The 13,059-nt window shown below is 24.3% G+C and overlaps 1 protein-coding gene across 2 annotated transcripts; it reads left to right on the top strand.

Moving 5' to 3' along the window:
• Window positions 1-956: 956 nt before the first annotated feature.
• Window positions 957-10,040, top strand: LOC112591588. 2 transcript variants are annotated; one of them, XM_025335428.1, is made up of 8 exons: window positions 957-1,375; window positions 5,125-5,243; window positions 6,156-6,254; window positions 6,334-6,444; window positions 7,465-7,721; window positions 7,807-7,995; window positions 8,054-8,171; window positions 8,891-10,040. In XM_025335428.1, the coding sequence occupies exons 1-8, from the start codon at window positions 1,324-1,326 to the stop codon at window positions 9,764-9,766; spliced, it is 1,821 nt and encodes a 606-aa protein (XP_025191213.1). In that variant the 5' UTR covers window positions 957-1,323; the 3' UTR covers window positions 9,767-10,040. The 2 variants fall into 2 exon arrangements, with proteins under 2 accessions (XP_025191213.1, XP_025191214.1); XM_025335429.1 differs by lacking the exon at window positions 957-1,375 and having other exon boundaries at window positions 5,155-5,243; window positions 6,339-6,444.
• The last annotated feature ends 3,019 nt before the right edge of the window (window positions 10,041-13,059 follow it).

A 13,059-nucleotide genomic window follows, 5' to 3' on the forward strand; every position in this document is an offset into this window, starting at 1 on the left:
GGGTTGTAAAATAAAAAAACGGTGTAAAAGTATTATATATATTATTCTATATTCCAATATTATCTGTGATAATTTTTTTAAAACGACAATGAATTTTTTTCAGTCAGTCATCAGTTACAAATATCAAATAGGTAACCATAATTAGCATCAAGTATCTTAGTATTTTTCTATAATTATTCCCCTAATAGGCCCAATACAACATGCGTTCTTATACCTTTGCTTATTTCTAGAAATCGTCATTAAAATATACTCAAAATTCAATAATTATTATAATAGTACTAATTTATCAGATGGAACTAAAATCAACTTCTTCAATAATGACAAAAAATATAAAAACATTTTTAAACACCGACAAAATTATCCGTCAATTATCGTCAAATTATCGTAAACTTGAGCAACATACTTGGATATAACCACTATAGGGCATAGGCAAATAAATACCTAAATAAAAATACAACACAAATACACAATATAATATCAGAGCTAATAATAATCATTACACTGCGTGTCCCGCGTATCGCCGTGTGTTGAAAATATTATAAATTTTATAATCGTTAATTTCACAATAATTGTGAAAATAATATATACCTATTATGTATATTACATTATAATATTATCGTGTACGGCCAAACGGGGCGGTAACTCCTCACATCGTTATGATTTACGATTCACGTAATAATTAATTAATTATTCGAATAACGGCGAGCGGCGATTACCAATAATTATTGAAGCCAGTTAAAAAATTAAAAATAATATAACCGTAAAACGATTTGGTAATAATAATAATAATAATATCTCAGTCGTCCGCGTAGCGGCCTCGGAAAGCCGTTACAACTGGCGCTCCGGCAGAGAGTCGCGCGGCGGCGAGTGTGGAGAGGCGCGCGTGCTAAACATACGTCCGATGATGTGCGCATGTGTGCTATGCAGTGCGAGTGTCGTCATTCGGTCGACCGCCGCCGTTCTCGGCTATCATTCGTTCGTCGATGGCAATTTGGCGTTTGTGATGATTAGATCAGCAGCTGTAGCACACGCGTCACGGTCTCGTTTACGCCGACGGCGATGACTATGATAATAGATTATGATAATAATAATAATAATAATAATATCGCAAGTATTTTGATTTCGTCGCGACGACGACGAATAGTGCGTGTATGCGCTCCGAGTCTGGCAGGCGGCCCATCCGTCCATCGTTAGAGGCCAACAGCTGTTCACCGTGGTCTCCGGTGTAAGTTCGACGCGCGTCATTCGCATTCGTCCGACACTGCTGCCGCCGCCGCCACCACCGCCGTGACGGAGGATAAAAGCTCGACCGAAAACGACGACATGAGTGTTGAAAACCTGAACAACCGTCGGCCCTCGTCCGACCACCACACAGGTAAACCTCCGTCCCTCCGACACTAATCGTCCCAGTCGCCGGACTCGTACCCAAGTCTGTGAATATAAAGCTAATGGACGTACGTCGTCCCATTTGCCCAGCTAGGTATGAGATCCGCCGCGGCTCGTCGACGATGTCACGTCCGTCTCCTATAGGTATAATAAATGCCATGGCGTTTTTTTTTGCTTTCGATACGTTTTACAATAAAATTATTAATAAATCATATTCAACTGCAAGCTTTTTCAAACCCGGTGCTTATTAGTTAGTAATTACCTGCGTATTTCATTTAAAAAAAAGTTGAAAAATATTGTGATTTTAATTTTTTTTTTTCAAATCAATAATTCCAAATGTTTATTTAATTAATCTATTTTTATAAATACTTTTATAAAACTGTTTTTCTTATTTCTTTATCGAGTCTAATACATTGTTAATTCTGATTAAAATGTAATACTTAAACATTAAGCTTTAAACTAAGTGTGTGACTTATTTTCTTGTTTCCAATGACCATGATTTGTTTAGACTAATTTTTGAAAATATTGTATTATACAAAATTAATTGTTAAAAATAACAAAATTATTAATATTATCATAATTATCATTTATTTAATATGGATTTATTGGTTCTTAATTCTTAATAGTTAGATAGTTATATATTTTATTTTTATAGCTACATATTAAAATGGCTACTTTTTTCAATACATATTTATTAGTGTTTAATAGTTCCTAAACTTTTTAACTATTATCTATCATGACAATTTCATGATTTAAAATTATTCAGTTAATACTTTTGAAACTAATTTAAATAGGTGTTGAAAAAATTACCTATTTTAATATGATTAAACAATAATTAAAAAGTAATAACTAACCTAACCTGATAATTTAAAATTAATAAATTGTTATCTTAGTATATTAGTATAAATGTTGGTTATAATAAAATTGAACACAATTTATACAGTTTATAAAATAAATAAATTTTTTTTAGATATTGATACTTGAAGATTCCTTGTGTTACCTTATTGTACTATTATTAACTACATTTTTAAATAGTAAAAATATAAGTATAATGAGAGGATACAGGGGCATCCTGGCCTACTGGGATACCGGGAGGTTTCCGGTGGCCTGGCCTATTAAGATTTGTCATTTGCCTGATAGCATTAGTTTTTAAAATAATTAGGTTGTTTTCATTTTTTTTTACACTAAAAAAAATATATTGATATATATATATAAACTATACCGATATGGAAAAATTCCAATTCGAACTCTCATTGGCTATAATATAATTAGTTATTAGTTTAATATTAATAAGTAGGGCCCGAATTAATATTATGCATTTGCATGTTTTTTCTGAATAGTCCAAAAAATAGCTAGGTAAGCTATAAATTTGATTTGTAATCAATAGATCCTAAATATAAAGTTTTATTTTGCATATTTTTGCATTTTTTGACATGTACTGCATATTCCTGTATTTCACAATTTTTTTAATGCGTATATATGGTTTTTAAATGCATAATATGTAATATTTTGCTTATTTTAATTAAAATAATGTATTTATACTTTATAGTTATATTTACTTATATTTACAGTCCATGTAATTTGACAAAGTCGTTTTCTTATCTTATTTGAAACTTGACGAGACAAATAGTAATCTTTTATTGAGTAGATTTTAGTGAAACATGCATTTGTCGTGTTTGTTGTGATCCATGTGTGCATAACTTTCATTTGATTTTATTTATTTATACTTAATGAAAATAAAAGACTTTTTTGTCATAACCTTTGCATATTTAAAGTGCATATTTGAATGATAATCAGTACATAAATGCATGCATATTTAGAGTATGTTTTTAGTGCATATAATTCCAAGCCTTAAGTAATAACTAGAATGAAATTGCTCATTTAACATGGGTATTTTGCGATGCATAAACGCATTATTAGTATTGTGTATGCAGGGTTTCATCGATTCTACCCAATATTTGTCTATATTGATTTCGCCAAATATTTTTTAATGTTAGTTATATAAAGTATAATTTTTAATTAACACTATAGGCACACTCAGTTTATCAAAAAATTTTTTTTTTAAATAAAAATATTTAAAAAAAAAAAAAAATTTATTGTTGTCCATAACGAAAAATATAACACAAGTATACTTATTATACTATGGCAAAAAAAATGCCAATTAAATACTTTGTAAGTTGATTTAGTTTTTAAAATAGTTGTTTGATACCAGTTTTACATAAGTTAATCTATCAATTTTTTTATTTAAATAGTTGTTAAAAATGTATGTTACATATTTTTTTTTAATTTCATAATTTTTATGTTTGCTAATTTATTATTATATGTAATAAATGATTAATTGAACTGCTCTGAAATTAAATTTAGATGAACAGTCTTGTTAAAATATTGATACCGATTGAAAGTCTATTTTATTGTATTGTCTTCTTACATAATATAATATAAACTAAGAAGTTATATAAATAAATAATTATAAAATAAATTGTTAATGTTTAAGAGATGTGGGAGGAAAGAGCATAAGTTTAGTAATCCTAGTAAAGCCAATGGTATGAATAAAAAAAATATGACCTGGGTTATATATTTTCCTGGTCTGAATTTTTATCCCAGGCTGTTCCTAAGAAAATATCAAATAAAATATCAAGTATAAACACAATACTTTTTTTATTAACTATAGATTTATTATAACTATTGTATTTTAGTTTGATAGTTAAATTTTCAATAACTCAAAATAATCTAATATTACAAATTAGTAATTGCCTAATAGAATATAATTAATAATGTAATTATTGGTTATAGAATTAATAGTGAAATTAAAAAAATTAAAACTTAAATTAAATCATGTGCATTGTTAAATTGACCTTTTAATAGAATCTCTGTGTGTCGGATAATTGAATCACTTAATGATTTGAAATAGTAAGTTTTGAGCTGATTTTAATAACAAGTTATATAATTTTAGCATATTATAGAAAATAAATTGTGTGATGGTCAAGTTCAATTAACTACTAATAGTTTATTGCAGGAAAGGTTCTTCTCAAACTCTTCAAATTGTTTGATATTAAAAAAAAAAAATTAAGTTTGATTTCAAACATCTTAATCAACTAATTAATATTTTCAGCAACATGTTTCCAAAGTATTTGAGTACAATTTTTAAATATCATTAGTAGACTACAACTTACAATTATTATTTATTTATTTACAATAACCAAAGCCAAGTTTTAGCACATTGATATTGATGAATTTAAAACTTAAATTTTAATTGGAAATAAAAATATATTTTATTTAAATGATATTTTTAAAAATTAAAATAAAAATAATATTTAAGTTTTAGTTGAAGGATTTTAATATATGCAGTTAAAATATATTTTATTTTTATAAAATTTAAAAGTATAATAAAAGATTAATACAAACTATAATTTTATTTCAATCAATGTCAATTCTAAATATTTCTTATTAAGTTATCGTAGTGATGGATTAATTTTTGAAGTAACTATCAGATAAATCTGGATATTAACACTGCTATACTTACAGTTTAAAATAAACTGCCTGAACTTAAGCTTTTAGTTAATTTAAGGCATATTAATTATATTTTTGTTTCTCTAAATTATTTTGTATTATAATTAAATATAATTAATGTTTGATCAATAATAAATTGATCTTTTATAAACTTGCATAGAATATTGTAATTAATTGAATTTTTAGAGGTAACCTAAATTTTTTTACTAAGGATTTTTTTTTTTTTAGTTTCAGATTCTTCAAGCAAAAATAAAAGATCAATACTTTATGATAAAACATTTGTTATTGACATTGTTGACAATATAGTAAGCTCAAAAGTGGAAAAGCTCATAAATGCATATGGAGGAGTAAGTTTACAGACATGTATTTTATTTTATAAATGGTTTAAACTCATTGTGGGTTTTACAAAGTATGCTTGTCAGAGGCCATTAGTGATATCACTTTAAAACTTATTTAAGTAACTATTATTTTAATTAAAAATTGCTATTATGTGATATAACATAAAATAATAATATTTTCTATAGAATTTAAAATGAAATGTATAAAATATATTTTTAAAGCAATGTTATATTTTTATATAACTGTGGAGCTATGTATAATATGAAGTACTTATTAAATAGTTATATCTTACATTTACTGTTTTAATAAACAGTAACCTATTTTTTAATTATCTTTTAAGTGTAATTATTTCTTATATGTAAAAAGTTTAAGTGGTTAGAGTATAATGATAATTTATTATTGGCCATGAGTGAAAATATTGTTGAGTAAGATTTAAATAGATACATACTGGGCGATTTTCTTATCAAATAACTCTTAATATTTCAAAACTATTAATGTTTTTGAAAATATTTTTCTGTTATAAATCCCAATCTATATAAAAAATATATTATTTTAGATAAATTAGATTTAATTATATTAAAATTATAACTCTAGAACTGCTTATCTAAATTTTAATTTGTATGTATCAAAATATTTTGAATGTTAAATTATATATATATATTTTCATTTAAAAAATTAACAACTTAAAAAATATTTAACAGTATATTTTTTATTTTAACTGGAAACTATGTAAGAAAAATATTTAAAAAATAATTTAATAGATTTTGAAGAAATGTGTGTTTGATAAAAGTATCATCCTATATAATACCCAGTATACCACTATCAAAATGTGTACATATTAAAAATTGTTTGAATAAATACCAGATATATTGTTTTTTATGTGAAAACATATATTTATATTTATATTTTTTTTTTAATAGAAAATAATTCAATCATTAGAGAAGAGTACCGATTATTTAATATCAGATATGATACAAAATGAAGGAGTTAAGTATAATGGCAGTTCAGAAACTAATAATGTAAGAATATTTTTGAATTAAATTTTACCTTTTTATTAAGTATATTGGAACATAACTTTTTATTTTATCGGTTTTTTAGAGTAGAAGAGATATTGAAGTAAAAAATGGGCCATCTTCTAAACGTAAAAATTCAGTTGATCTCATCAATAAAGCTAATATTTTAAACACAAAAATTTTATCTGCTAAAAAGGTTAGAAAAAATAACATTATTTACAAATATTAATTTATTATCACATTTTGGTATTTGTTTAGTATGTGACCTACCAAAATGATTATCTATATTTTAGGTACAGACAACCTATACTTGCTTATTTTTATAATTTTATTATATTAATATTACATTTACTGGTTTTTAATAATAGATATTTTGTCATTTTAACATGCATTGTTCATTATTAACAATATTGTCAGTGTATGTTCTATCGCCAATTCTAAATCGTGTGTATTTAAAATTTAAAAATTTTAACAGTCAAATTGTACACGATTACTTATTCTGAAAAAATCGTGTTAGAATATTTAAATCACCACAAAATAATAAAACTAATTTATGCCATAAATGTCACAGTGAAACAAAGATGAGACGTATACAAGAAAAAAAAGATAGGCTATGGGTAAAATTTAAGAAATCAGCACCATACGATGTATCATAAAATGATGTCAAACATAAAATTCAATATGATCAACAAATTAATTTTTTACATACACTGATCTTAATTCACGATGCAATTTTAATTTCAATTTGGGTCAAATACTAGAATTCATTTATTATTGGTCACAAGATTTACCTATTAAAATTGTTTACACTTAATGGATTGTTCAAATGCAACCATTGTTGACTGGTTTAATTTATATAAAGACGTGTGTTGTTCATAATTTAAAAACCATTAAGAGATGAAAGGACAAAATATAATAGTGCAAATTTATGAATCATTATTAAGAGGGAGAAGAAAATATAACTGAGGAAGATTGTTGCTAGGTGATCGGCGTTATGAATGATTACAAGATAACTCGGTAGACTCCAATTCTGATAGTTATCAAAAAATCAAATAAATTTTGTTGACTGATTTTGAATGTAATCTGTAATAATAAAATAACTTAATTTTATGATTTTTAAATTAATTATTGGTCTGGTAGGTCACACATACTAAACAAATTCCTCATACGATAAATCACATACTAAACGAATACCCATAATTTTTATTAAAAATAGTTTCAACATTGGCTTAAATCCTTGTTGAAAAAACGCCGTACCAACAAAAAACCTACAGATCAAGTTGCAAGTGTACTAAAAGGAAAAGTTAGTTTAAAAATAGAATCAATGGATCAAGGACAACGTCCTGTATTTGAATTTATACCCAAGTGGCCAGATTTAGGTGACGCATTATGTAAAAAAAAAACAAAACATTCAACTGAACAGAAATATAACTGTGATAAAAGTGGTGATGATTACTCTTCAGATCAATACAGGTAAAAAAAAAAAATAAATGTTTTTCTTCTTTAGTTATCTGTTGATGATTAATTAATATGCAACTAATAATAATTATGTTTCTAGTACTTCAGAAATTGGTGGAATGTGTGAACTATGCGACATGCCATTTATGAATTATAAAGAACACATAAATACAAAAAAACATATGAGAGAAAGTCAAGATGAACACAGATTTCATGAATTAGACGAATTAATTAATGAAAGGCCTTTAAATGTTATTTTTAACCAATTTATACCTGATAAGTCTGAAAAGTAAATTGTGTAATGTATTAAAATCTAACATAAATTAATACTATTTTTATTTTCCTAGGAAAATTAACAGAGATCAAAATTTAGCTCAGAAAACACCTAATCTTAATAACTGCCTAGATAACACTGTTATTACAATAATTGATTCAGATTCAAATGATGCTGAACAAAAAGAAGTGGTAAATTGTGCAAACTTTATTTTAAAATTGTTGATTAATCTTCTTTTTAAAAACAAAAACAAAAAAATATGTTCTCTTTATTTAAATAAATATTTAATATTTGTCTGGTAATAAATTATCACTAATTTTGTTAAGTTAATTAAATATGTTTAATTTTATTGATTTTTATAATATTATGTTTCTTATTTATAATTTGTTATGTTATGTAGGTTTTAATTCATTTTTTAAGTCCAAAATAAAAGTCATATGATGAAGTAAATAATATAAAAGTATAGTAATTAGCTAAAAAAAAAAATATTCTTATGAAATTAAATAAAAAAGGACTCAGTGACATTTATTTAAATATTTGATATTGTAATTTTTTATACTCTTAAAATATTACTAACTAAAGAAATGTTATTTCCACAGGATTAATAATAAAAATAACTTCTCATATATTTTTGGGAATTGTAAACATGTCTATTAGAAATTTTAAGAAAAAAATCATATAATTATGGATAATGTATAACTATGATCATTAACTAAAAAAAAAAAAAAAAAAAAAAAAAAAACATTTTAATAAGATTTAAGTTTAAACAAAGAGAATTAAGTTGCAGTTTAAAATTTATTTTCCCTCAAAAATTGTATATATTTTTGAATCCACTATCTGCTATGTATTTTTCTTATTGAATTATAAAATAATAGTTATAATGTTAACATATGTTTGTATTTTTTTTCAGTATTGTTCATTTGATGATAAAACCCCAAGTTCTTTTAAAGCATCAAAAAGTTTGAAGAGAAAATACCAATTTTCTGATACCGATATTTCTTTTGTACCTCAGAAGAGACCTAGCAAGAAGTTACATTCACCAATACATGATGAAATTAACTTTTATAAAAAAACCAAGCGGAAACACAAAACACATCAAAAATCATCATCCAAGGATATATACAAAGTGGAAGTTGTAAACAGCCATTCATCAAAATCAAAGAATAATTCAAATAATGATAGAATTGAGTCTGATCAACCACCAGTTATCATACGTTTGAAAAGAGTACAAAATTCTAAAAACAAATATTCTTCAAGTGATGTTGAAAGTCGTTTATCAATATCATCATCAGATAATGATGATGAAACCTCAGAGGACCCTAAACCAGTTCATAGGTATATACGTGTAGTTAGAAAATCAAGTTTCAGTGACAGAACTGAAGTTACACCTTCAAAAGGCTACACTCAAAGTCAAATGTTTACATTTGAACATCCAGAGTTGCGTCATAATATTCATAAAGATGTTTCTTACTATCCTACTTACACTTGCATCCCTGACACTAAGTCTAGTATTGAATACATTCAAGAAAAAATTGCAAATTTAGGTAATCCTAGTTTAAAGTGTATGTTATCGTTTAAAGAATCTTTGAAAGTTATGTCTAAAATGGAACCTCAAAAAATTGGAGAATGGTTCTATAATGTTCCCAAAAAAATTCAAGACAACTTATCGTTCGATTCATCTACGTTAGTCCCACTTACTGATTTATCAAAAATAAAATCTTTTGTAATCCCTAAACAGAATGTAAACAGAAGTTCAACATCCTCCAGTTCTATTGAAATATTGTAATTTTAGTTAATTAATGTTCCAAATGGTTTTGTGTCCTATCTGAGATCTCTTAATGTTATTTTTATTTTATTTTATTTTTATTTTTTTTAGGGATTAATTTTAATTGTTACATTAAATTATTTTTTTAATTTTATGTTAAAGACCTGCCTCCCTAATTTCAGGTAAAACAAATATTTATATGTACTCAAAGTTATGTACAATGATGTTTCATTGTTATTCAGTTCATTTATACCAAATACCATCTAAAAGTATTAAATCAATTCAAAAATATAGATCTGTGCTAAATGATTGTTTTATTTAAAATATTATTTGTAATTTAGTCAAATATTTATTTTTGTTTTTTTTTTTTTTTTTTTTTTTAATCAAATATTTTTTTTTTTTTTTTTTTTTTTTTTTATTTTAAAACCATTAATTTGTTTCTAAACTATTTTATTTTATTTCAAAGTTTAGTTAATATTAATATATACTTATTTATTTATAAAATTATTTTATTTTGCTTGTGCCTTGTTGAAAATTATAGTCCAAACTTTTATATAATGATTATAAATTAATTAATCCAAACAGAACCTTATATAAACCAATTAATGTTGCAAGAAATTTAATTAATAAACAAAATTATTTTATTGGAAACAGTACTCAAGTATAAATTTGTTAACAATATACATAGTTTATGATGTATGAATGATTACATTCATTTTTGAGCAAAACATTTATATTATAGTTAAATTATAAATATATTTAAACATTAAATTTGAATGATTTATTTACAAGTCATTGTTTTTTATTTGCGTTTAAATAAGTAAAAAAACAAATTGATGTTAATCCAAAAGGGTTAAAATATTAAAAATAGCTTATTGTTAAAATATTTTGTTTTATTTTTTCAGTTATATTTTATTGTTGATTATTTATTTTTGATTTTAACACATTTTTACAATACAATATACATGTAATATTAACTAAGATTTATTTCTTGGTTTTTCAAATATTTCATGTCTATATTATTTTGCTGCTATATTTGTGTAAATGGTCTAAAAACCATTTTTGTTAACCGAATTTAAATAATTGTAATATCTTTTATATGTTAGTATTGATTGTCATTGGACTGCTTTAAAGGAAAAAAGTATTTTGATTATATAAATCCTTTTAATCGTACAAAAAGTTAAACTTTTTCAAGTGTTTGAGAACAAGAAAAAATTACATTAAACAATGTTAGAATAAATGTATCAATTTCACTAAGTTAATTTTTATATAATTGCAACAAACTATTCAATATACTACCTTATATGTTTATATGAAATATTTACAAAGCAAATGTATAATGGTTTTTTTTTCTTGCCATTTTGTGTTTAGACTTTATTGGATTTAAATATTATATTTCATTAACTATAAGTTGTGAATTTTGTTTTAAAAATATATATGTGTGTGCCTTTATTTTAACTTGATTTATTTAATAGCCTATTAATATATTATGTTATACTAGTCACTTCTCAGGAGACTAGGACTAAAATTGTACTAAAAAGAATTGGATGCTTTAAAAAATATAATAAACATATTTAAGAAATTTGAATAGAAATTTTTAATTATATTACACTTTTCATTTTAACGGAGTTAATTGTTTTGATCATGTATACAATATTATATAATTGATAACAATAATTTGTATTAATAGTTATGATTAAACGGAACCTTTTTTTTAAATTTAAAAACCCAAAGTTCAAATCCTTAGTTATTACGACCAAGATTTTTTTTAAGAACCATGTTGTTAATGAATACCTTCACTGGAAAAGATACCTTGAATGGTATCTTATTAACAAAATAATCAAATGAAGATAACTTGTACATTGTTTTTTTTACATATACGATATACCTCAAGAGCAATTCATTCTTTATTGTATAATTTTGTGTCTTTGCGGTTGCATATTATTGTAGTGTTTATTCAATGACAAAATATTTCCTTTTACTCTGTAAGAGTTAAAGCTACTAAAAATCAAAGATACAAATCTGTTAATAGAGGAAATATATTAGAATACACCTATATTATGACGTTAGCAAAGAAAAATGTTTAATTGTCAAAATTAATTTATCTTTAAAACGTGGCAAAATACTTTACGGCCACGGGTTACTGATTATAAGTCAATGGGCTACAGATACGGTTACCTTGATTAGTATATCTTTGACTTGTGTTGAATAAAATAGCAAAAAAATATTAAATAATATTGAGTTATTTTATCATTAGTGTTTGGAACATTGAACGTATTTAAGTTTTTAAAGTACATGAAGAGTAGTTAAAAAAGTACTTGGATCATTAGTATCTTCTATTTTTAAGGTGATTTCTTCATACAGCAAATTGAACTTTGTTAATATTTTTGAAAAGTCAGATGTCAGAATTAAATAATTCTCAGTATTTTTTAAAAATAACGAGGAAAAATTAATAAAAATGTTTAAAGAATTTGATTGAAAAGCCAATTATTGACAAATTTTTTTTTTGATATTTTCAACTCAACAACAAATAAACATAGATTTTGAAATTTGAACCAAATGCTTATATAAGCATTTTTTATACATGGCATGGTTTTTTAAAATATCATTTTTTCTTTTTATAGGCATGTTAAACATTCATTTTTTTTTTTTTAAATTGTTGTCAATAAAATATTTGTAAGTGTAATACAAGGTTTCTTAAGATCTTACTGTAGCTATTAAAAAAATATTAATGAGTTATATTTATAAGCAAGTTCACATTTTGGCAAAATTAGATATTTAAATGAAAAACTAACCTTAACATATCATGTATATATATAACATTTTGAAAAAATTTAGATTAAATTGTATACCTATGAATCGTTTATATCATTAACTAGAATTATTAAAATAAATAATTACTATAATAATATAAATACCTACGTATTTGAAAATAATCAGTCATCTTCACACCAAATATTTCTGTATATAATTACTTATCATTGGATTCAGTGATTTACATTTAATGAAAATATCTATCAACTGAATAATAAAATTGTAGAATGATTGAGTAATTATAGTACCTATTTTTTGCGTTTTCATTATAAAAACACCGCTAACAAATAAATATTAGTTATGAAGGAAGTGTTCTTTTTCAGTGTTTCAGCACTTATTTTTACAAATAATATACTACCTACCTAATAGTTCTAATATTTAATCAAGGTTGAGAGTTAGTAGCCCCAAACAAATTAAATGACCTGTTAAATTTTTATTGGAATTTAAAATACTTATTCGTCAGTCATTTTAACTCGAATCATTGGATCTTCCTTAGATAA

Source organism: Melanaphis sacchari, unplaced genomic scaffold, assembly GCF_002803265.2.
Source record: "Melanaphis sacchari strain LSU unplaced genomic scaffold, SCAv2.0 Contig13_pilon_pilon, whole genome shotgun sequence".
NCBI lineage: Eukaryota > Metazoa > Arthropoda > Insecta > Hemiptera > Aphididae > Melanaphis > Melanaphis sacchari.